Source organism: Filicampus tigris, chromosome 3 (genome assembly GCF_054856515.1).
Source record: "Filicampus tigris isolate MCC_2025a chromosome 3, RoL_Ftig_1.0, whole genome shotgun sequence".
NCBI classification, from domain to species: domain Eukaryota; kingdom Metazoa; phylum Chordata; class Actinopteri; order Syngnathiformes; family Syngnathidae; genus Filicampus; species Filicampus tigris.
The window spans coordinates 4,196,774-4,220,902 of record NC_141219.1 but is presented as its reverse complement, the minus strand read 5'-3'; the positions used below and the strand labels follow the sequence as shown (position 1 = coordinate 4,220,902).

General features: G+C 42.7%; 1 protein-coding gene across 4 annotated transcripts in view; it reads right to left on the bottom strand.

Moving 5' to 3' along the window:
* garre1 (granule associated Rac and RHOG effector 1) overlaps positions 1 to 24,129 on the bottom strand; it is a 31,290-nt gene that overhangs the window by 6,035 nt on the left and 1,126 nt on the right. For 2 of the 4 annotated variants that reach the window (XM_086024822.1, XM_086024825.1), the window contains exons 2-9: positions 11,237 to 12,444; positions 6,830 to 7,042; positions 5,607 to 5,747; positions 4,320 to 4,415; positions 4,063 to 4,224; positions 3,832 to 3,990; positions 1,876 to 1,973; positions 550 to 675 (exon numbers count right to left, since the gene is read on the bottom strand). In XM_086024822.1, coding sequence (XP_085880948.1) covers positions 550 to 675; positions 1,876 to 1,973; positions 3,832 to 3,990; positions 4,063 to 4,224; positions 4,320 to 4,415; positions 5,607 to 5,747; positions 6,830 to 7,042; positions 11,237 to 11,728 — 1,487 coding nt within the window. In that variant the 5' untranslated portion in view covers positions 11,729 to 12,444. Of the gene's footprint in view, positions 1 to 549; positions 676 to 1,875; positions 1,974 to 3,831; positions 3,991 to 4,062; positions 4,225 to 4,319; positions 4,416 to 5,606; positions 5,748 to 6,829; positions 7,043 to 11,236; positions 12,445 to 14,362; positions 14,409 to 14,573; positions 15,815 to 24,129 lie in introns of those variants that run through there. The other 2 variants (XM_086024823.1, XM_086024824.1) reach the window with 2 other exon arrangements.

Sequence of the window (24,129 nt, the reverse complement as noted above, 5' to 3'; positions counted from 1 at the left end):
GACATTTTCCTTGCACCTCTGATGAAGGACCTGTTGGCATGCTTGCAATGCGTGGTCTCTCGGAGGCACCGTAATGCGCGTGCATCCAAACGCACACGCTTCCATCTTAGGTCGATGCATTCTATTATTTGACCACTAGATGGCACTGAATTCTACACATTGTCCTTTTAGAGCTACCTGTACGACGTTTCAGAAAGAAATTCCACCTGTTGCCAAACCTAACTCTTAAACTTTCCTTCATAACTATTACTAAATATATCACACATTATGAAAACCTGATGTGCTCCAGGAAAAAAAGAGGGCAGATTTGGAATCAGTGGGAAAAAAAAAATCACCTAGAAAAGTTTACTTGCACCTCTGATTTGAAAAAAAAAAAAAAAAAAAAAAAAAAATAGTAAAAATGTGTTGTTATCCTCACAGTTGGTTTAATTGTGTTTTTTTTTTGGACTCACTTTAACTAAATCATATGAGATTATAACATCCCAAAAAGTAAATTACAAGGGAGGTCGCTTTCTGGCGGGTTGTTTGGCTTTCAAGAATTTGACTCACTTCCTCTCCTTCCATCGATTGATGTCAAACACGGCTGTGTAGAGCACATCCACCAGGCCGAGCGTCTTCTCCGGATCGAGACTGCGCTGGAGCAAGGACATGGTTGCCGGGTCCTCCTTCAGACACCTGCAAACATTCGCACGCACGCACATTGTTCAAGTCAATGATACTCGCTCGGCTGCAGCCGGTTTTAGAGGTTTTACTCGCACAAATCCCCTCGGGTCCTGCAAGATGAGATTTTCGATCTTTTGTGTGCGAGATAATGCTTTGCGAGGTAAACAAGTACAAAGCTTCAGTGCAAAGCCGCGTGAGCCCGACTCCTGCCGAGCGAATGCGCACGTGAGCCGTTGCCTTGTGATGCGCTCGCTTGGGAGCAAAAGCGTCCATAAAGCATAGTGAGAAATTGGGAGTGAATTGTCACCCCGAACGATCCGATGTTAACTCACAAACTGGCAAATCCCGCTCGGCGGTTCAGGCCATCTGAGGCACGGGATGAAGCGCTGATATTCAAAATGAAGATGGAAAGAGCTTCAAGGCTACTGATGGGGATGAGCTCAGACTGGTTTTGTGTGTGTGTTTTTTTTTTTTTTTTTTTTTTTGCCACCTCTAATGATTACAGCTGTCCATGCCTGGAAAGCAAACACGCCACTCCCTCTAGTTCAAATAGTTCTCCCTTTTAAATCACAAGTAGATGGAAATGTACGTCTCAGTGAATGTCACATCCTGCTTGTTTTGGTGAACAGTACACGGAAAGCAAACATCAGGACACTTTGCTGACATTTGTCCATCCAGGCGTCCTTTTTTTTTTCCCCCTCATTTTTCTCCCCCCCCCCCCATTTTAAAGGGGAAGTCAACCTAAACATTTTTTTTCAAGAATATGTTCTATGCAGGCCCACTAGTTGAAACAAGGCATTCTGATAAATAGTGCGTTTGTGGGATATGAATGGAAAATGCATCCCTTTTTAGCCATATCCGGGGGCGGCCATTTTGTGACTTCTGTTGACTGAAAATGACATCACAGTTGCTCAGGGCTCAGGTAACGACCAATCGCGGCTCACCTGTTTTCTGAAGCTGAGCCGTGATTGGTCGTTACCAGAGCTATAAGACACTGTGATGTCATTTTCTGTCAACAGAAGTGACAAAATGGCCGCCCCGTGAGCTAGCTAAAAACGGGTGGATTAAACTCTTATTCCACAAACGCAATATTTATCAGAATGCCCCGTTTCAACTAGTGGGCCTGCATAGAACATATTCTTGGAAAAAAAAAAAACATGTTTGGGTTGATTTCGGCTTTAATACGAGTGACTCGAGTAAGAGCGGCCTCACCATGTGGAAGGAACCTGGACCACCAGCCTGGATCCTTCGAGGGTGATGTGAGGCGCATACGACTCCTTGTTCTCGATCTGAGCCGTGTCGACCACCACCTGTGCGGAAGCGCACGCATTTCTGCTGTTATGGAGGACTGCGAGAAAATAAATAATGACATCATTGCGTCTATTTTGGGAATAAGTGTTTGCACATAAAATGTGGAAAAGCTCAAGTGCTGTGAGCGCGTTCCGTGTTAAAATATGTAATACAACACAATGACCTTCATCCACTTTCTATCGTTAAGTTCTCCACCAAGAAAGGAGAGCGCGGGTGTTTTTTTTTTTCTTTTTTTCTTTTTTCACCCCCTGTCAACAAACAGGTTCTTTGAAAGGCCTTGGCTCCTCGAGAACCTTGCAGCTGAGCCAAAAAAGAGGGAGGCGACATGGGATGTGTGTGTTTATTTCCTGCACTGCAGGAAGTCCCGCCATTGTTGTTTGGGGGGGTGAGGTTTCTCCACGGGAATTCAAAACCTCAAACGAGTCAAGAGAACGGCACTATGAGAGAAAACGCGATATGTTACGTTTTTTTTTTTTTACAGTGCGTGTGCAGTAGTCACGTGTTTTGCGAGATTTGTGGCTTGATAAGTAGAGAAGGGCCCATCCGTCGTCAGTCGGATTGATGAACAACGAGCTGGCATGGGAAACACTCCGGACCACAAGGAGGAAATAAACACTGCATAAGCGTAAACGCGCCGGTGTTACTCTGCAGGGGCTGCGCCCTCTCTTCATTGCTGGAGGGGCCCTCAAAGGCCAGTCCAGATGTAACGGGAATGTTGCTTCCCCCGTTTCTGTCTCACCGGTGTTGCCTTACACCACTCGGGTGCCTCCAAGCAACCTGGGTGACCTCGGCTCACTCAAAATACAGAACTCGGGATTCAAACCTTGATTTTCCTTATTTTGAAATGATGGAAAATGGATTTCATCCGTCGCGGGGTAAAACTGTTAGCTGTGCAGGCAATGTTTTAGGTAGCACTATGGTCACATACGGCCCATCGCCCATCACCCGCCCCCCAAAAGTATCGGGGCGGCAAGGTCAACTCCTGTTTTTGTTGTATACTGAAGACATTTGGGCTTCAGATAAAAGATGAATATAAGACAATTTGGATTATAATTTACATCGAGATGTGTGAGACAATTCAAGGCAAGTGCGCCTTTGTTTGAAGACAGCCACTTTTGCAGTGAGCAAAAGTATTGGAACAGACATTCTTAAAGTGGAAATCAACCCGAACACATTTTTTTTCATGTTCCCAGCAGGACCACTAGTTGAAACACCGCATTCTGATTAATATTGCGTTGGTGGAATATGAGTTAAGCAGTAAAAAAACACCCCATTTTTAGCCATCTCAGGGGGCGGCCATTTTGTCACTTTTGTCGACTGAAAACGACATCACAACTGCTCAGGAAACGTCCAATCACAGCCCAGCCTCGGAAAACAGGTCAGCCGTGATTGGTCGTTACCTGAGTAGCTGTGATGTCATTTTCAGTCAACAGAAGGGACAAAATGGCCGCCCCCAGAGACGGCTAAAAACGAGTGGATTAACTCTTATTCCACAAACGCAATATTTATCAGAATGCCCTGTTTCAACTAGTGGGGCTTGCATAGAATACATTCTTGAAAAAAATATGTTTGGGTTGACTTCCGCTTTAAATGAACTTACAGCGAATCAAATTCCGTATTTTGGTGGCGTGAGCCTTACTCGCCATAACTGCATCAAGCCTGCGCGCCATTGACTTCACCAGACTGTTGCATTCCTTATTTGAAATGCTTTTCCAGGCCTTTACTGCAGCCTCTTTCAGGTCTTGTTTGTTTTCGGGGCGGGGGGGGTTTCTCCCTTCCCTCTCTCCCTACTCTTCAGGAGGTGAAACGCAATCCGAATGAGCACAAGTTGATAAAGCGGCGGAGCACGGCACTCACCAAACCAGCCTGCGCAAACAGCAGCTGGACGGCCGTCTTGCAGGCTCCCCTCCAGCTGGATGGACACACTTGGTTGAGCACTTCGGTGACGGGGGAGTCGTCCCTGGGGGTCACCCCGTTTTGGCCCAGTGCCTCCTTAATGAGCTGCAGCATGGTTTGCTGAGAGGACGCCACACACGTGCATCTTCATCTTCCGGGACTTTTCGGGCGACAGTATGAAAGCGGCCATACCATTTTCAGTTTTAGGTTCTCTGCCGCCGACTCGTTGAAGGACACGCCCTTGAGGAAATGCGAGCCGATCTGCACGGGGATGGTGGGCAGCTCGCACTGGATTGGCTGGGAGGTGGTCTGCATCCGGCCCGCCTGCTGCGCCTCCGCCTCGCCGCAGCATCCCTGTCGCGAAAGCGACAAACAATTACAATAAATAAATACATAAATAAATAGAGGCTGAATGTCAGGCGTCCTCGCAATCTCAAGCTATGGCCCACCTGCAAGGCTGCCTCCACGCATTTTGGGTTGAGATGGAAGCCGGCCTTTAGCGCATACTCACTGTGGCCCAGGCTCTCCAGCGCTGCCTTGTACGCCTGCGGAAGGGAGAGGGACGCAAGTCAGTTCAAACTGCATGAACAACAAAATAGATATTTATGGACGGACATATACTGAAACTTGAAAATATATACATTAGTAAGCGATTCATTCTTTTAAACTAATTAATCGCAAAACTTTCCATAATTGATCGCCATTAATCATATTTTTTAACCACATTTTTTTACTTAGCTTAGAACCAAGGTTTACCAAGTAAAATCTTGAAATTAATGTGGATTTTTTTTAAAGAGTATTTCGATTCAAAGACTGTTCTAATAGCCTTCTTTGATCCTTGAATACGATTATTTCCCTGTAAAATACAACAGTTGAACAATACACCAAAGACGTACAACTAATATTCTATTTGAATTTGGCAAAATGTGCAAATTATGTTGGATTTCTCCAATGAGCCGCCGAGCAACTTTTTAAAGAAAAACTACATAAAAGTCCAACTTTGTGACAGTGACTCCCCTCAAAGTTTGGCTGCACAGTGAGCAGAGGTCAGCTGCTCCAGGAAGTAAATAAAACTGAGTTAACTGACTTAATGGGTTTTTTGTGCGTTATCAAATTTAAATTAATCTCCATAGTTGAATGCTTTACCTTTGACAGCCCTAATATATATATATATATATATAGATATATATATATATATATATATATAGATATATATATATATATATATATAGATATATATAGATATATATATATAGATATATATAGATATATATATATAGATATATATATAGATATATATATATAGATATATATAGATATATATATATAGATATATATATATAGATATATATATAGATATATATATATAGATATATATATAGATATATATATAGATATATATATATATATATATATATATATATATATATAGATATATATATATATATATATATATAGATATATATATATATATATATATATATATATATATATATATATATATATATATATATATATATAAATGCAGTTACAGTAAAGCTCTTTCTTGCGCCATCCCTACAATTATGTCTCATGAACAGTTAGTTGGTATAATCAATTTCAGAACCGGAGCGTAAGACATAAAAAATCTATGCATCCGTTTTCTGCCGCTGAAGTTGAGGCCACGGGCCGCAACCTGATCCGACAGACTTGCGCGACCGACGGTAACATGGAAACCAAAAAGTTCCAAAATGTACCTGCAAAGCGCTGTCTATCTTCATGTTGAGCTCCTTCAGCTGGTGCTCTGGGATGTTGGTGTTGTGCGAGCAGAAGAGCTGCTGGACCTGGAGGCCTGCCAGGCAGCCGTCACGACCCCTCTCCCGCAGCCTCGACATGGCCTGCGGGTTTAGCAACATTCTTCAGACATTTTTTTTCCCCCGCAACAGTCCAAAAGTACAACAAGAGATCTCTTTTCATGAGCTTGTTTTGCAATGTCTTCTTTTGTATTATTATTATTTTGCAATTTTTTTTTTAATAAGACATTCCCAGAATCTAGAACTTAGAGAAGTCCAACTTTTTTTTTTTTAGATGGTGAAACATGAGTGTGGGAGTCCTGGCCACCGTAAACAAACCTCCAAGATCTTCTAGCCAATCAATCCCAGCAGCCCCTCACATTTTGCAAGCCGGAGCACAGAAAAGCTCTCTGCTTCGTTGTATACAAACAAGGCAGAAAATGGACCAGAGAGACTGATTAGCTGGAGGACGGTTGAGCTGCGATTACAATAGGGTCTCACTCTTCCTTGTATGGTCATAGTCAGGGACTGTGATAGAGACCAAGGGTTCTCAAAGGGACCACCTTACAGGGAAGAAAAAAAACATTTGAGGACCCCCCCCCCCTCCTCATAATCCTAACATCAATTCAATACAACTACAGTGTACTTAGCATAGCATTTAAGTTGCCCTTTTTTTCCAAGACAAAAGATCTAAAGTTATGAAAAATTCATTTTTTCATCAGAAGAAAGTTCTATCTATTTATCTGACGTTTGGGATGCAAAGAATACCAGAATAAAGTCGTATTTTTCCAAGCTACAGTTGTAAAATCATGATATTTTTTAGGTTTAACAAGGCAAAAGAAGTGGGAATTTTTTTTAAAAACCATTCACTGCCAAAGACGAATTTATATGCCTTTTCACCGTCCAGTGATTCAATCCCAGGAATTTATATTTTTTTCAATTTTTTTCAAACCTAAAGGGGTAAAAGAGGATCTGAGAATGTCTTGAATGGGAAGGAGTTAATACGCTGCTTGGATTCTTAAAAAAATTAAAATAAAAAAAAAGGGATACATGTGATTTTGTTAATAACTTGCCATTTGTTTTAAAAACGTAAAAAAAAAAAAAAAGACAATTAATGCCGGGATGTCAGATTTATGTGACAAATGCCAATCATATACAGTATCACAGATTCTAATTGGTGAGCATACCTCAGCTGCACCTTTCCACGAGCGGGAAGCTTCCTCCAGCTCTGTGAGGGGCCCGAGCTCGGCGCTTTGGGCCCGAACGTTGGCCGAGCGCTCCTGGGCCTGCGCCAGAGCCTCGGCCAGACAGGACTGGGCCACGGGCTGGACCTTCTGCAGTGTCTGCGAAAGGAACTGGAAGTGGACCTGCATCACCGTCAAGAAGCACCGACCCAGGACCTGGAAGGGACGAGCATAACGTCAGCTCACCAGCAAGCTTGAGTTGCACATTACAACATAAAAATGTTGACTTTTAAAGGCACATTTAATGCTATAGAAACCCTGACGTGCACCATTAAAGTAAATTCTTTATTTTCTTACGGTTCTGTTCGGTTCAGCTCAGCTCAAGTGTGAATGCAGCGCGGACCAATGACACAAAGATAAAAAAATGACCCAAAAAAGCGGGAAGGAAATCCCAAATATTCCGCAGTATTTCCAGGCAGGCAGCATTTCCATTCGTTGCTGTCCTGAGAAAATCCTGCATGTCCAATTTTGTATTTTTTTTTTTAATTTTCACATTAATTCATTCACTGCCAGACATTTTTAGACCCTCTTTTACCCTAACCTTTGAACATTTTTAAATAAAAATAAATGAATTCCTGGGATTGAAAGGCTGGACTGTGAAAAGACAAATAAATTCGTCAATGGCAGTGAATGAGATGTCTGTAACGCAGAAACGCCGTTCACGTAAAAATTAAAAATGGATCAATAATAAAAAAAATGTTTTTTCACAAAACAGCGACGATTTATTCAATTCATGCTGCCATGACACATATCTCACCCGGTGACCCACAAAATGGGGAATCGTGTCACTTGATACCATAGCAAGTCACGAAGAGCGTCTAGTAATGTCATGAACTCCACGAGAACTCCGTGGGAATAAAGCATGCAAAAGCAGACAAGAGAAAAGATCAGCGCAGAATACACATGGCCTGCCAATGAAATCTGGACTCCTTCCATACAACCACAACAAGCGTATGTCATCATTCGAACAACAGCTTGACAGGATGACGAGCAAAATGTTACAAAGTCGTGCACAGCAACAAAGTTAGGGGAGAGAAAAAAAAAAAAAAAAAAAAAAACATGGCCACAGTTCCAGATAATGGAGAACATGGATTGGCTGTGCAAGATCCCACAGTCATGGAAAATATGAGGAAGAGGAAGAAGGGGGGGGGAAAAATGATAATGGGCCGCTTTAGCCCAAATTAGGTGAATCATGAAGCCATCAACATGTATCCTTCTATTTTTCTGAGAACACCTGCAGTATTGCTGCTGTGGAGGGCCGCCATGCGTGAAGATCTCGAGCTCCTTAAGGGGGGTGAGACACTGAAATCGCAACCAGATGGCTACTTTGAACGCAGTGCCAAAGAAGAAAAAAAAAAAAAAAAGCTGCCGGGTTCATTCTTTCTTCCTAATAGCTGATCTTGAAGGAACTTCATTTTCACGACTTGGAAGAAAGAGCTTCATAAATTTTGATTTTAACTAAACTTAATGGGAGAAGAAAAAAAAAAAAAAAAAAAAAAAAAAGGAAATGGGAGTCCCACCAAAGAAATCATAATGCGGAAGAAATTGACAACGGCCAAAGCAGAGGAAATTGATGATATCATAATGTCAAGATGCATTGCTTGCTCGGACGTACACGAATCGTTACTGCGCAAAATAACTTGAGTTATAGTACGGTCCATTTCAACTGCATTGCTAACCAAAACAGCAGTATCCAACGTGTGTTGCTTCGTGATGCAAACAGGCTGCGCGCGCAGCATGAAAGATGATCTGACATCATGTGGAACACGGTGGGCAACTAATTCTCTCTGTTCATAGACGCTATTGTCCACACAAGCGGAGTAAATTGTTCATTGAATGCCATTAAAAACTGTAGCTAACTCAAACAGCAGCACCAATACACTGTACGTTTCCATCGTAGAATTAAAGACCATCTTCCGGCATTTTGGAATAAGCGAGCACTCCACAATGTTGCCACTTGACACCAATTGTAATCTACCAGATGTGTTTATTAAAGTTTTTTTTTTTTTTTTTTTTTTTTTTAAGAAATCCAGGCGAGAAAAATAAATAAATCACCTAGTAGAAGCCATCTGCAGTTGCGGATACAAACACCACAAATAAGTTCTCATTAAATCCTTTAGGAAATGTGCAGGGTCTCTAACGGTGCTTTTAGCTGGAGATTTGGGTGCCTTACTTGTTGATCTGAAATTTCGGAGGGTAAAGGAAAGTAAAGCGGCGTAAGCGTAGTCAGAGAAAAAAAAAAAAAAATGGGAGTCAAGCCTCGCTACATACCACAACTCCCTCAACTCACGATTGAATTTGCCCCCTTTTCTCAAAGTTCCCTTTTTGAAGAGCTCAAAGAACAAACTGCTGCCAGACTACATTCTTCCCCTCTCAGACAGGCAGAAAAAAAAAAATCCTCTTCAGTCACAAATACCTTTTGTAAAGAGACTTCCCCTATTAGATTAGCATTTGTTTTCCTCCGAGACTGTGTTCTGCACCAAAAGTCTTCCAAGGGCTACCTCACCATTTAAAACCTTTTTTTTTTTTTTTTTTTTGCACTTCTATAACATAACATCAGGCATGGGCCTTAAACAACTCAAACACCCTAATGAGGTCAATGTGCGCTATCAAAAACCTATCGCGGGTTTGCTTTCCTGCTTCAACAAACGCAGCCCTATGCCCACGGCCGGGCGTGCGGTCAAAACGTTCAGACTCACGCTTCCTCTAATATTCATGCGCGCATATTTGGAGACCGCAGAGAGTCACGTTCTTACCGGCAGCGGTGCGCAAGTGTTTCCTGCTTTGGGCGAAGCCACATCCACGGGAGAGGTGCAGCGCTCACCCACGGCAACCTGACCGCAGTTCCCACAGACCGTAATTGTCGGGGAGAAAATATCACTTGAAATGTCGTCTAATCGTGGACGTCGATCGGATCTGTCAATTGGTCGAGGTGTTAACTTAACACACCTCACTAGACTTCATTCCATCTGCTACGGCTGGATTAACACTGTAGATCCAAGTGCCCGGTATCTATTAAATGTCTACTGTAGCCTACATTCGCTTATTTGAGATTGTCACGTTTGGACTAATTGAACAGATTAAACAACCGACATATTCAGGCGCCCAAATTGCATGTAAATGACTCCGCAACTGTCAACACCTGACAGTGACATCACAGAAGTAAACAACAGTAGATTCATAATACAAATATCAAAAGGTGACACAGCATTTAGTTGGCCTGGGCCGCCGAAGGCAATTACATTGCTTATTATGAATAATGGACCTCTAAAGTTGTATATTTAGACCATTTTTCAGTAACTATGCTTTCGCCAAAGGTTCGATTTAGGTTTGTGTTGTCTAGGTAGACTAGGGTGTGTATATTTCACACAAGAGTGGCATTTTGATGACATCAGGCTAGCATTGAAGGCGTAAAACATTAGCTTCTCTAGCTAGCTGCCGCCATACAGCCCAAGTGTATCCGAATATCTAAAGATGCCTCGTAGCGCAAAAATCAACCTAACAGTGGCCCATAACTTGGGAAACTTTGCATCTTTGTAAATCAAGGTACCACTGTACTTTCTTAATAAGCAGCAGCTCAACTTCACTAAATGTCATCAAATTTTAGCCGGGCACAATTTCCAAAATAGCATGTTTAGCTAATGTTGTGGTCAACGGGTTTATGTGTGCGCGTTCGAACAAGTGGTTCCCTTGTCGACACAGGAAGGAAGTAAATTCAGTATAAGGATCATGCAGAATACCGCACGGTTTTCACACTCTGGCCTCGGGTTTTCACACCACGCTAACACAGGGTGGGGAACTTGAGCTGGAAAACACTGATTCATCAAGTCAGCCTTCGGGCATGAGAGCACCCAGGCATCTCGGCATATTAGCACCAAGGCTAGAAGGGCTCCAAAGAATTGGCAATGTCTCTAACCACAGTCTGTGTGTGGCTCACCTGGTTCTCGGTAACGGAACGCAACACAAAAGGTGTTCGACCAGTTCTGTGTAGTTGCGTGAATACCAGGAATCGAAACGTTTTTGTCTCCATTTATTTCCATAGTGGCCTCACGTCATGAACTCTTATTACTGAACGTATAACTGCAATTGTGTAAAAAAAAGACATTTTCATTGCTTTTTACACTTAGTAAGCCAAGTAAGTTTCATATGGAACAACGAGAAATACTTTCGCCCCCTTCAGGCCGCAGGAACTAATTCAGGAATTAGCAGTACCCCAAAAAAAAAATTGTCGCATAATCGATTACCAAATTCACCGATATTTATTTTGATAATTGATTAATCATTTAGAGGCGTTGTTCACATGACAATTGTCCACATCCTTGTATAATAGTTGATAGTTCCAAGACCTACCTCAACATCTTGCAGGTTGAAGTCGTTCTGATCTTTGAAGTTGGCGGCCCCGGCGCTCAGCTCCATCAGCATCTTGGCGATCTCCGGCTTGATGGCCGCCGTCAGCCGGCTGGCCGCCTCCATGACGTGTTCCTGCACGTCCTTCAGTTGCATAGCTGCTTTGGAGTAGTGAGAGTTCCTGAACACGCTGCTGAACAGGTCGGTGAGAAAGGCGCTGGCCCGGCAGAACACGTTGAGGGCGTCCAAGTACTTGGAGATGCCCTGCTGGATGTCGGCCACCGCCGTGGTGGGCGAGGCGGAGGGCGGGTGGCAGCCGCCGGCTAGGCCCATGGGCGAGGAGGCCGAGCAAGAGGCGGCCAGTGAGGCGCTGAGGGTCCGGCTCAACTCAGGCATCTGGTACTGCTGGTGCTGTTGGACTTTCTGCTTGGACCCGCCGAGCAAAAAGCGACGCTTGTAGTCCATTTTACTTTGTTGCACGCTGCAACAATACATAGGTGGTGCACCACCACCGGAAGATCCTGTGTCTGTTTAGCTTTTCCACCCCAACAACAACAACAACAACAACAAAAATCCTCTCAACCAAACGAGGACACGCTCAAACCGCGACAGTCCAGGTCACGTAAAAAGACCACTGAGGGATTCCGCCTGCCGGAGGCTCATCTCAGTGCGCCGTGGGGGAATCCAAAGGCAGGAGTGGCGAGCAGAGAGGGTGTGAAGTGCTTACATGCAGGCCAGCTGCATATAAAGACGCGTGCCTCCAAGATTCTGGTTCAGATTCAAAAACTGATCCAAGAGCCAAGGTTTAAAGTGCATTAGCCTTCCTTTAGACGAGCGGGGAAAAAAATTCTTCATACGGGCTGTAGCTTTTGTACATCGAGAAACCCTTCACTGGTGAAAGTAGAAAATCATCGGATTGAAAGCAAAAAAATGAGAAAAACACAACACTGGTCAACAGCATGGAGGTTACAAAATGTTTTTAAAAAAAACATGCAAACAGATTCCGGGCTGCGAGGATGAGGCGGATCCGGTCCGTCTCAAGGTGCTCCTCCTCCGAAAGCGCCACTTGACTCCGTGTCTCCACCACCTCCACCCGACGGGCTTCCTGCTTATCCCGTCCGTGTGCTGGCTGAGGTAGGTGGGACTTGCCCGCGGATGCAGATTACAGCGACAAGAGCACAAATGTATCTGTAAGGCCTCTAGGTCATTTCCTAAGGGAGGGGAGGAAAAAAAAAAAAAAAACAGAAAAGATTAGCAACACGTCCGAAGAGGAAGGATGAGCTTCATTTATGGCCCAGAATAAACCGGGCTGACAAAGGTGAGGCCACCACAGTGCTTCGAGTGGAAAACAACGATTTTGTTGGCTGAACCAGGGAAGAACGCAAATTTGCTGTCAGTTTCTCAAAAAACACGTCACCTTGAATGCACCAGTCATAACGAGACACGGATCTTTTGTTTTGCTCTCACTGACACGCAAACTTTATTAAATCGAAAACACGGTCCTGCGGCAAAGTGACGGCAGTAGGGTAAAAGACGGCGGCGTCCAAAGCTTAAGCTAACGTTAGCATTGCGTACGTATTTTTTGTCATTTCTCCCAACGTATCCTGAAATGTTGATGTATCAAATTGGAAAGGAGATACACGGCAGCTAAAAATAACGGGGGCGCTTCAGCAAAGTCATGATGGCGGAGCAAGTATAGTACTCGAGGAGCAACGCATAACCGACAACTAATTGATTATCAAATTAACCCCTTGAAGCCGATAAAGATAATTATACTGGTCATCACATTTTTCCGATCACATTTTATGAAGGTTTATACTCAGGAACAGGTAGAATTTTCTTCTGAAACATCATAGCAATGAAATACAACGCATGGGAAAATCCATATTGCACAAGTTTGCACAACCTGATGTGCCAGATAAAAAGTAAAGATTTTTTTTTTTTTTTTTTTTTTTAAATCAGCTTCACAAATACATTTAGTGACTCATAAAGCCATCTCCGATTTAAATTTGCTGCTGATAATCGATTCATCGTTTGGATACCTCTCTTTCATTTCAAATTGTCCAAATCCTCGGAAATTCAGCTTGTCAACAGTAAAAATTCTCCAAATTTCTATAGTCCTTCATGAAAGTGGATTTGTGTTCAATCAAAATAAAACATTGACTTTTACTGTGGAAAACAATGATCAACATTTTCGCCTATTTTCTGACCTGTTACAGACTATAAACCTGGAACTAATTCCAATTCATAATCTTTTTTTTTTTTTTTTTATGAGAAGACTGAAGGCAGCTAGAAAACGAAGCGCTGCGGCTAGGTGGAGACTGGAATATGAATACTCCATAAATGAGGCAAAGCAACAAGGTTAAGCTAAGCTAACCTCATTATCTTCAAAGCTACGTTTCCGGTCACATCAGCAATCTTATTCAAGATGAGACCGAGGGTAGAAAGAAAACCTGCTGCAACGTGCACACTGTGGATTACAATATTGCACCGTACGCTATTCGCTAACGGCTAACTGTTCGTCAAGTAGTTTAGTTGCTAGGCAACCCCTGTGACTTGGAGTTGTACTTTGCAAGACCATGACAGTGTGGCGATCAGTTCTTGCAAGAAGAGGCCGTTGTCTTTGCGCGGACACAGAAAGACGCATTGTCCCCGTCACAATCGTTTCATTCACCAGACAGACGCAATCGGGTCTTGCCACTGGACTGAATGTATTCATTTGTACGTCGGTGTGGACATTCGGTCGCGGGAATCGCTGAAGGCAATCAGAATTGCAATGACAGACGAAATCACGGTCTTTTCCTTATTTTGTTTCTGTATAAAAACAACACAATTCTCTGACTCAAATCAGTCATTGATTTTACCCTTGGAAAATAATGATCAACATTTTTTTTTCCCTTTTTTTTTTCCTGATATACTACATACCAAACCAGTAACTGAATCATAATCAATGTATGTTGCATTTTCCGCACTGTCAATTTGAAATAATATCCCGTGGTTCAATCATCAACAGTGAGTCTGCGATATGGATGTTGAATACAGCGATAGATATTACGATATTGCGAAATTTGTCATGGACCCAAGAAAATGACACTTTTTATGATCTAATCTAACAAAAGAATATCATACACATATTTGCTGTTGTGAAACGTTTCCGTCACTGCTTTTGCTACCAGTCTGCGGAACAGGCGTCGTTATCTGGTATCACCACGCCGGCAAGTGTCTGTGTTTTGGGGTGGATTGTAACTAGCAGAAAAGAGGAAGCAAAACATGCTGCCGTCACCGCACTGCCTTCTAACACACACACACACACACAGCATCCCGACAACATTCTGCCGACCTTCAGACCCCCGCTTCCTTTCCCAAACAGCGAACAGCCCTCGTCTGTTGCCGTGTGAGTGGAAAGAGAGAGCGCAGGGAAACTGGTGACCTCAGCGCAAAGGGACAAAAGTGACGCTCATTGCGCTTCCTGAAACACAAAAAGCAATTCAGCTGTACCACAACATGCGGGAAGATGGAATACGCGACCAATTTTGTGGAAATTGGCCTTTTTCTTCAGGCGTCAGTGATGGCACAGAGAAAAAGTCTGACGATAAACATCCATCCATTCTCTATTTCCATCTTCTGGGGCGAGAAGTTAAAAGGCAGAGGGCGGCTGGAGCCCGGATTCAAACTCCAGATCTGAAAAGTGTGAGCGATAATCACTAGCCTACCCTGCTAGCTTGAGTGCGATGGCAACCATAGAAGAGGGCTTGGAACTTACTTTGAAGGCAAGTGTTGGCAAGAAGTCGGAATTTGTCTGGCTGCTCAGTGCAGCATTTTTTCAGCGGAGAGAATGTGCTAATGGCTAAATGACTAGTTAGCTCTCCATTACCTGTTTGTCAAACGTCTTCCGATGGGGAAGTAGTTCTGCTTTGTCAATGGTTAACTTCTCTTTGTATGACAGTTAAGAATGCTAAAATACCAATTACGGCATCGCCCCTTTAGTTATCAAAGGCTTTCCACTGCCATGAATAAATTCAATTTTCATTGTTGTTTACAATGGGAACAATTTAAGAGAAAACATACGTCTGATGGCCGTGTCTGGTCAGCTTCTTGTTCAACCATTTGTCATTTACACTTGTAGTTCTCTTTCGAGGATTACTAGCATTTGCGGCCTGGACCGCACACGCTAGCCGTGTGTTAACCCCGCGGAGGGGAGCTAACGAGGGTAAACTGGGCTGACCAGTGAGTCTCAAAAGAGATTAGCGCCACGGGGAAGCTGCCAGGTGGCCCTCTGTGTTTGCAGGTCGACACACCTTTTATGCAGCATTAGCTTGCGCGAGGCAAACAGGAAACCTGACCTCAGCTAGCTAGAGGCTAATCACGCACCGTCACCCACTTTCGCACATGACACTATCAGTGACTTGTCCTTACTTTTCGACATACGCGCTTGATCTAGATACAGAAATTAATTTAAAAAAAAATATTGATGGGACTCAATTTGTTAAAAAGACAAAGCCTAACTACAGAATAGAAATCCCTGTTTCCACACGGCAGTACAGATCGATTCGTTTTTTATACTGTAATACTGTAGTTGTCTGCGGAGTTGCTGGGTCAAGAGGATATAATTACCCAATTCGCTGCGTCTTATTTTTCCATTTCAGCACACTGCGCACTAGGGCTGAACGATTTTAGGAAAAAAATTGTATTGCGATTTTTCTGACTGATACTGCGATTTCGATTTAATTTGCGATTTTCTTGAAATCAGGCTTCAGTGCAATAGTCGCAAATGTACAGTAACATTCACAAACATGACACACAGTGCCATTATATCATCAAAAACGTTACAAGCTATTACTCTAATAATGCAAGGACGCTAAAGGGGTTTTGTGAGCGAGGCAGTCCTTTTTCAAGTTTTTCAAAATGGTTCAAGTATTACTCTACTACTTGCCATCAAGTATAAATATGCATTTACGTGCAGTTGTTTGTACACAAATACATTTTTAACCCCAAAATGTTTTACATTTTGAACTAATGTACATGTTCTTTGTACATGAGTCAATGTTTTTGCCCACATTTCAAACTGGTCTTGAGCCTTTCAACCCTCGGCTTTACGTTTGACAGATTTACTGTTGTTTGAAAGCCTGGGCTCTTTCCAGGGCCCCCGCTGTATTGGAGATCGCACCCAAACAAAAGGTGGCGATGCGTCCACTTTGGGATCAAGGAGACCGAGCCACCCCAACTGCAGGGGGTCCTCGGGGGGCTAATGTTAGCTCTACCCCTGAGTTCGTGTCAGCTGCCCCGCTTTCGACGGGAAAGGGGCTTACATTTCCTGTCTGCAAACTGTCTGTCGCCTGAGACAACAACGTAAAAGCCAAAGTACGCCATGCCGCGTTGAAGTATGATTTACCTGTTGCTCATACGACAACCCCTGGCAAAAATTATGGAATCACCAGTGCTGGAGGATGTTTATTCAGCTATTTAATTTTGATGAAAAAAAAATAAAATGCAGATCACAGACATGATACAAAACTACAGAATGGCGACTTTCTGGCTTCAAGAAACGCTTTTTTTTTTTTTTTTTTAAATGCGGTAGTCAGTCTAATTTTCCTCCCATTTGTTCCTCATTTGTTTTTCTGTCCATTTTTTCTGTCTTCAAGACGCTTGAAGTTTTCTGTCTTGGCGCTTTGATGTCTTCCTCAGTCTAACAATATGTTTTCCCTTTAACAATCTTCCCATGTTTGTACTTGGTCCAGATTTCGGACACAGCTGACAATTAAAATCTTTTGCAACAATACGTGATGGTTTTAACATTTTCAAAACGTTTGATAATCCTCTTCTTTGTTTCAATTGCCATCTCTCGTGTTGCACCCATGATTCATGTCAGTCCACTTGGTGCAGCAGCTCTCCAAGGTGCCGTCACTCTTGTTTATTACTGCAGATTAACGAAAAAAAATCTAATCCGACGCAGGTGTTAGTTCTGGAAATGGAAATTCTGTGTGATTCCATAATTCTTTCCTGAGAATTTTAATTTACCGTACTGACTACCCCTTTTTTTTTCCTTTCTTGATTTTTTTTCCTGTTTCTGAAAGCCAGAAAGTTACCATTTGAAATGAATTTACTTTGTCTGTGATCTGCTTTTTACATCGTAACCACTCCTGAGCAGATGCGCACACCCTCACATTGGTTTGTTGAGTCATTTGCCATTCGTTTTTTTTTTTTTTTTTTTTTATCCACTCGCACTCGGCCCTCCCTGCGGTGACAAAAGCCAATTCTTGTAAGTTTCTGCAGCATCTACTTTTGGATGGACGTTTTTTTGCGCCGTCAGGTAGTTTAATAGGGGTCCCGATGTGGCAGCTGTGACGCCATGCTGACAGCTCCTTATCCATCGGCGGCGGCGGACGCGGCAACGCTCCCGTCACAAGGCCCAGCCATTAGCTCACTCATGAAGTCTATTTTGGCTTCTGTGGGGAAAAAAAAAAAAAAAAAAAAAAACAGCTGCATGCCGCACTGATTTTAGACGCTAGTAAAGGTTGGGCTCAAGGGGGGGGGGGGGGGGTTCTCCTTACATCTGTTGCCAATGAAGCACAGGAATGTTATTTCCCCACTCAACTCTTAGCCTAATGCAGTTTCAAAAGGAAGGAGCAGGTCAGAAAAAAAGCAGCGACACATCCCATGTCGATGCATAGAAGAGCTACAGGACTGTGCAACCGTCTTGGGCCTTTGTTTTCATTTTGACATGGCTAAACAGTCAAAACGTAGCAAAAACTACAAATATGATTTTTTTTGGGGGGCCAGGGAAATTTCAGGGAGAATCTGGAGACAAGCACACATACAGGAACTTCCTCTCACTCACTATTTCACAGCAAAAAGGGCATCAATGGAAAGTCGCCTTCGTCCACTATATTGACGTTTGATTCTCCTTTGAATACAGAGGTTTAGGGATGCTCGATTATGAAAAAAAATATTAATCACGATTATTTTGGTAGTAATTATTATTCAAACGATCATTTACTTTTGGGTACAAAACAAGAAAATGTTTGAATGTAAAAAATATAAAGACAAATACATTTCTTTGAAACACTATGATTATGTAAGTTCCTTTGGGTCCAAACAAAATATATAATATTAGTCAAAAAAAGTTTTTTTTTTTTTTTGTTTTGTTTTGTTTTTTTAAAAAGGTGCACATGTATCATTTCCTTTTGTAAAAAAAAAACAATTTTGTAATGGTGGAGTTTAATAATCGTAATTGTAATTGAATTTTTGATTAATTGCACAGCCCTACAGATGGTCATCAGTTAGTGAGTTTCCTTCCTATGGCGGCGACATAAGCCTAATTTGTAGGAAAGTCGAAATGGGAGACCAACGCAGCAATAAAATCCTACTTGTTAATAAATAATGAATGAAAACCAGTTCTAGGCATTGAATATTAAAAAAATGTGTTGTTTTTTTTCTAAACATTGAAAGCTCTCGAGGTTTAAGACAATGCATTATTGCATTACGCACCCCCTACACACAAGAAGACCCGTACAACATCACGCTCCAACTCACGCACAAATTTCGGCTATGTCGCCGTAGAAACAGAACTACACAAGTCAACAACAGCCTGTACATGTTTTTTGTCATATAGTCATATGGTCATGCGAGCATTAAAAAAAAAAATTTAAAAAAAACAACAACAAAATCTGACAGCAGCTACTAGCTTAAGACATTTACAACGCATCGAGGGTCAAGGAAGTCAGTCCAAATAGGCAGGACAAGTGCTGCGAGAGCAACTGTGGACACACAAGGAGCGTATTGTGGCGGGTCTCTGCATTCCAGCACTCGGGGGGGATAAAAAAAAAAAAAAAAAAAGAAAACACGCAGCTGTACGACTTGTGCAAGTATAAATAAAGGCCTCGCTACAATTTAACTACGAGCGCAACAATAGACCATCTGTGGTCAGTGTCGGATTGCTTCCGGAATAACCTGCTAGCGTCGGGTTTATAGGTCGTCTGTGACGTTTGGTCGCGAGCGCCCTTCTTGTTACGCACCTCGCTGTCAAAAATCCTCGCCAGTTGTGCTAAAAGTGCAGCGATAGTGACCAAGCGGAACGGCGTCACCCTTAATCGCTGGTGTCAGTCAAGACGCTGACCGGGCGGGATAATATTAGGCTAACCTGTAATGTCAGAGCGGCCACTGTAAGTAGCTTATGGCTCCAATAAAAATAGCACGCGGGCCACTTTAACAAGAGGCCCCCACAGGTCAGTGTCGCCTCCACCGCCACATTAACATGACCACCCGTATAGACCGTTTGCATATCATGTTGACTCCAACAGTTTTTTTTTTTTTTTTTTTTTATTCCAATCAATGTCGTCATTGGTCAGATATTTAGAGTGTTCAGAAAGTATTGAACTTAGAAAGCTAAGTTGTAAACAGAGGACCCCCTGTGGCTAACGCTGTCAACAAGAGCTGATTTCCCTTCTCACATGGGCAACTTCCTGTTCAAATAATGCGCAAATGTCCTTTTAAAAGCCAAAATTGACCAACGCAGATCCTACAGTGGGTGAAGCTCCACCTATTTGGGGTTTGTTGTTCACAAACTTTGCTATTTGCCATTTGTTTCTGTGCATAAAGGCGAAGTCAACCCAAACATTTTTTTCAAGAATATGTTCTATGCAGGCCCACTAGTTGAAACAAAAGCAATTCTGATGAATATTTTGATAAAGAGTTAATATTTATATTATTCACTCTGATAGTAAAAGATACCAGGAAATCAGGAACACAAGTACAGAGAAATAAAAGCGATTTTTAAAGCGGAAGTCAACCCAAACATATATTTTTTTTCAAGAATATGCTCCCAGCAGGACCACTAGTTGAAACACGGCATTCTGATTCATTAATTAACGGCTCAAATTCAGAAAACAGGTCAGCCGTGATTGGTCGTTACCTGAGTAGTCGTGATGTCATTTTCAGTCGACAGAAGACAAAATGGCCGCCCCCAGAGATGGCAAAAAACGAGTGCATTTTGCTGCTTAACTTATATTCCACAAATTGAAAATTCTTGAAAAAAACATATGTTTGGGTTGACTTCCGCTTTAAAGGTGACTTGGGGAGAAGGGGCGTATTATACACGGGTGCGTGTTGCTGACAGGATTTTATGGCAATACCTCAACTGTTCTAAGGTCTTTCTATGTTGTAGTTCAGCCCTGGTTGCTCGGGAAAGCAATTACGAAAGTGTTCACTAAATTATTTTTGACGGCGGACTCGTCATTGCCTGACAATCGCCGTTTTCAAGGGTTGCAAAAGGTGCATCCTTCTTCTTCAAAATCAAATCCTTTGTCAGCCACTCGCAATTTTTCACTATCGGTTGCTGGGCTCTGTTCCTATGTCCCGTGAATAGTTCTGTACTGGTTCCAATTCAAATATTTGGTTGAACTGAAAACGACATTCCTACTGACAACCAACATACTCATTCACAATAGCAAACCTGTTAAAAGGCCATGTGAATGCCGACAAATAAAAAGTCCCATCCCACTGTGATCCACGGAAGCCTTTGCACAAAGCGCACCTGCCTGTCAGCACGGCGCTGAGAGCAAACAGAATTAGCTCCGATATCCTCTCCAGAATAGAAGCGCACAATAGAACGCGTCGAGTGCGTCTCGTCGGTGGGTTGCATCGAGTGCGAGCGCCGATGAAAGCCGCCGGCGTCCGTCCCATTCGTGAAAGTATGCTGGGGCGACCGGCGGGGATGAAAATGCTTCCCAAAAGCCCCGCTGAACGCAGAGGTTGGGAGTTGCGCAAGCGCAGCCGGGACAAAAGGTTCTCCTGGGCTATCGACGGGAAAATGAAGTCACACAAAAACATGTTACAGCCGGAGTGCCGTCGGGCAACGTATCACATCGCGCACTGCCCCGATTTCTGACCTCTGCCTGGAAAAGCAAGAAGATGTTTCCTGTTTGCATTAATCAAGATCACATTATATCACCGCTGAGTTTTACCCTTGTGACAGATCGCAAAGGCCGCCTTGGGTTTATAAAGATGCTTCGGAATGACCGGTGGGCTAAAAGCCGACTGCCGAATTAACTTTCTGTATAATGAACATTTCTCAGAATTATGGTCGAAAACATGAAAAACAATTAGAGCCAAAGTCGAAGATTGAGGAGTAGCGATGAGAAGAACGACCTCGTTGGCTTGGCTACAACCAGCAGAGGCGCTGTTGAGTCAATCTCAGCTAGTTAGCGCTGGTCTGAAGAACAACATGATTAAATATGGTCGTAATGTTACGACAATAAAATCCCAGCGTAAAAACGGCAACTGCTTAGGATAATACAGATATACTTTAGTGGAAGTTTGACAAATAATGAAATAGTCAATGCTTTGTCACATCATCACTGTGGACAATTTCATGCGATTTGCTGCTATCAAGATAGTTGCAGTTACGTTGCTTTAGAAATTTGACGATTCCCTTGCTCGGCTTCTCCTGGCTTCCGGGAATAACACAAACACTGACGTCACCGACATGTACGGTAAAGACGGTTTGTTCCGAAATGTCGTGAAAAAAGGTTTTCATGCGCGCCGATCGGATTATCAATCGACATAAACCACCCTTCTCGTTTGGAATAAAATCTTGACCGGAATATTCCGAATGAGGTGTGTACATGAAGCATTTTTACTCCGATCAGGCATTTAATCCGAATAAATGTGTCTAGGTAAAGTCTATGAGTCTATTTTTTTTTTTTTTTTTTGCGTACCGCCCAGGTTCTCGTAAACGTCAAAACAACGTGAACAATTTTCATTTCTTAAGCCCCCTGTGTAATACTCCACCTCGATTTGGGCTCTTTTTTGGGAGGGCAACAAAAAAAAAACAAGCGTTATTCACGGGATTTTACAGTATCTGTTATTTCTTCTCTCTTATTAGTCCTAAATACTTTGCAGCAAACCCATGCGACAAAGCAAAAACAAAAGGCAAAACATCCGTGAAAACGGGAGCCTCAATGGGACGGCGTAAGCTGAGATCATGGGCTGCAAAAGCTGGAATTCCTTGGCTCTAATAATATCGTGGCCCCGGGGCAAAGCGGACCCTTCCCCCAGCCTTGCCTGTCGAGAGATGCCGCTGCAAATAATATGCAGACGGGAGGGTCGCCCGGCAAGCAAACATCACTCAGGTGTACAACACATGACACAGTGCGACGGTCTCTCCAGCGCAAACAATGAGCTCGTGACTGGCTGGGTCACCTTGGCGCACGCGGACGGATGAGCCGGGCGTCCCTGCGAGGTCACGTGTTCCAACCGCAGAGAGCACGAGCGACGGGACTGCGAGCGCAGCGCTGAATCAGCCCGTCGGTCGGCCGGGAGGAGGATGGGCTGAAGGCGAGACAGGAATTTTGCCGAGCAAAGCGCGTATTTCCATGGTGACGCCGCTGTGGCGGATGTCAACAAGTGGGCTGAGTGAGTGAGGCCCCACTTTTAGTGGGGAGTCTGTGCCAAGCCAGCAAAAACAAAAAAACAACAAAAAAAAACCTGACAAAAGGACAAGAGTCAATGGCTCTCTCCGATATGGGAGAAAACCTATCAAAACCTAAAGCCGTTCGGCATCGTCACCTAATTTCTGCGCCAGAGTAACAGTGTCAAAAACGCCAATTTGTTTGCGGGAACAATGAAATAAACCAATTCTTGACTTTATCACATTCCCCACTTGTTTTCCTTTTTTTGGGAAAGAAAAAACATTTTCCTCATAATAGTGATTTTGTTGTCAAAATAATTGGAATATTGACATTCCCTTTTTTCCCCTCTCACAATATTGCAACCTTTGTCCTTGGGGGAAAAAAATTACAATATTTTTCTCATAATGATCTGCTTCCACCTTAATAATTCTAGGAACTTCACACGATATTTTCATTTTTCAACACGTGTTTACGTTCAAGTGGGAATACTGAGATTGACACTAAAATACTTTTTCTCAAACATTTTTGATGGTGATATATGTTTTCCCAAGCACATTAGGTTTTCGAGATTTTATTTTATGTAAGATTGACATGTAGTAAAAGCTTGCGCAATACGGGTTTACCATGTTCTAATTTATAGCTATGAGTTTTAGTATATTTATATCTGATTAAGGACTCTAAAAATCTATTTAATTACACTGACTTTGTATGTCAGTGTTCAGCAGTAGCTCCAGCGTTAGCAGCTAGCCGCTAAGCAAATGCCCCACCTTGGCTGGCAAGAGCTGTCAAGATTACTTTTCAGAGGCAGTTTATAGACAAAAATCGATGGGGAGAGATGTCTAAAATCTCACTAATGTTTCTAGACAGAAAAATAGTGTGCTGCTAAGTACAGTTCAAATTCAAGTAAAAAATGTTGATGATCTAAAAATGAAAAACAGTTGGTCGTTCATTAAGCGGAAATGTTTTTTTCTTCTGTATTCGTTTTTGTTTTAGCCAAGCAAAATACATTTTTTATTTTTACCTGAGTACACGATTAAGCGACAGAATTTTCAGGAGGATAACCGAATACAAAAAATATTCCATAGCTGCACCCATAGTACAGAACTTAATGAGATTTTTTTTCCCCCGACTCTATACATGCACTTGAATTTTCCTCCTTTTTACATTTTTATAAAAACCCCTCTATGAATTTATTAGAAGCTAAAGAACATTCTCTTCGCTAGGGTTCAGTAAGTAACAAAGGATACAAGTTACAAAAACAAGTGAATGGCAAACCACAAATATCCTGGGATTCGCTGTTTTAAATGGTGGAAGGGAGGATGCATAATCTCTCCTTAAAAGTATTAGTGACATGTTAAGTGCATTTACAGTACACGGCTGTGAGCAACTACATATCTACACTGTCTGCAAAAGAGTCAAACAGGAAACGCATTCCACAAGCTCTCATGGCATATTTCATCTTCAGGTGCCAAGTGTTGTGTTTACAGC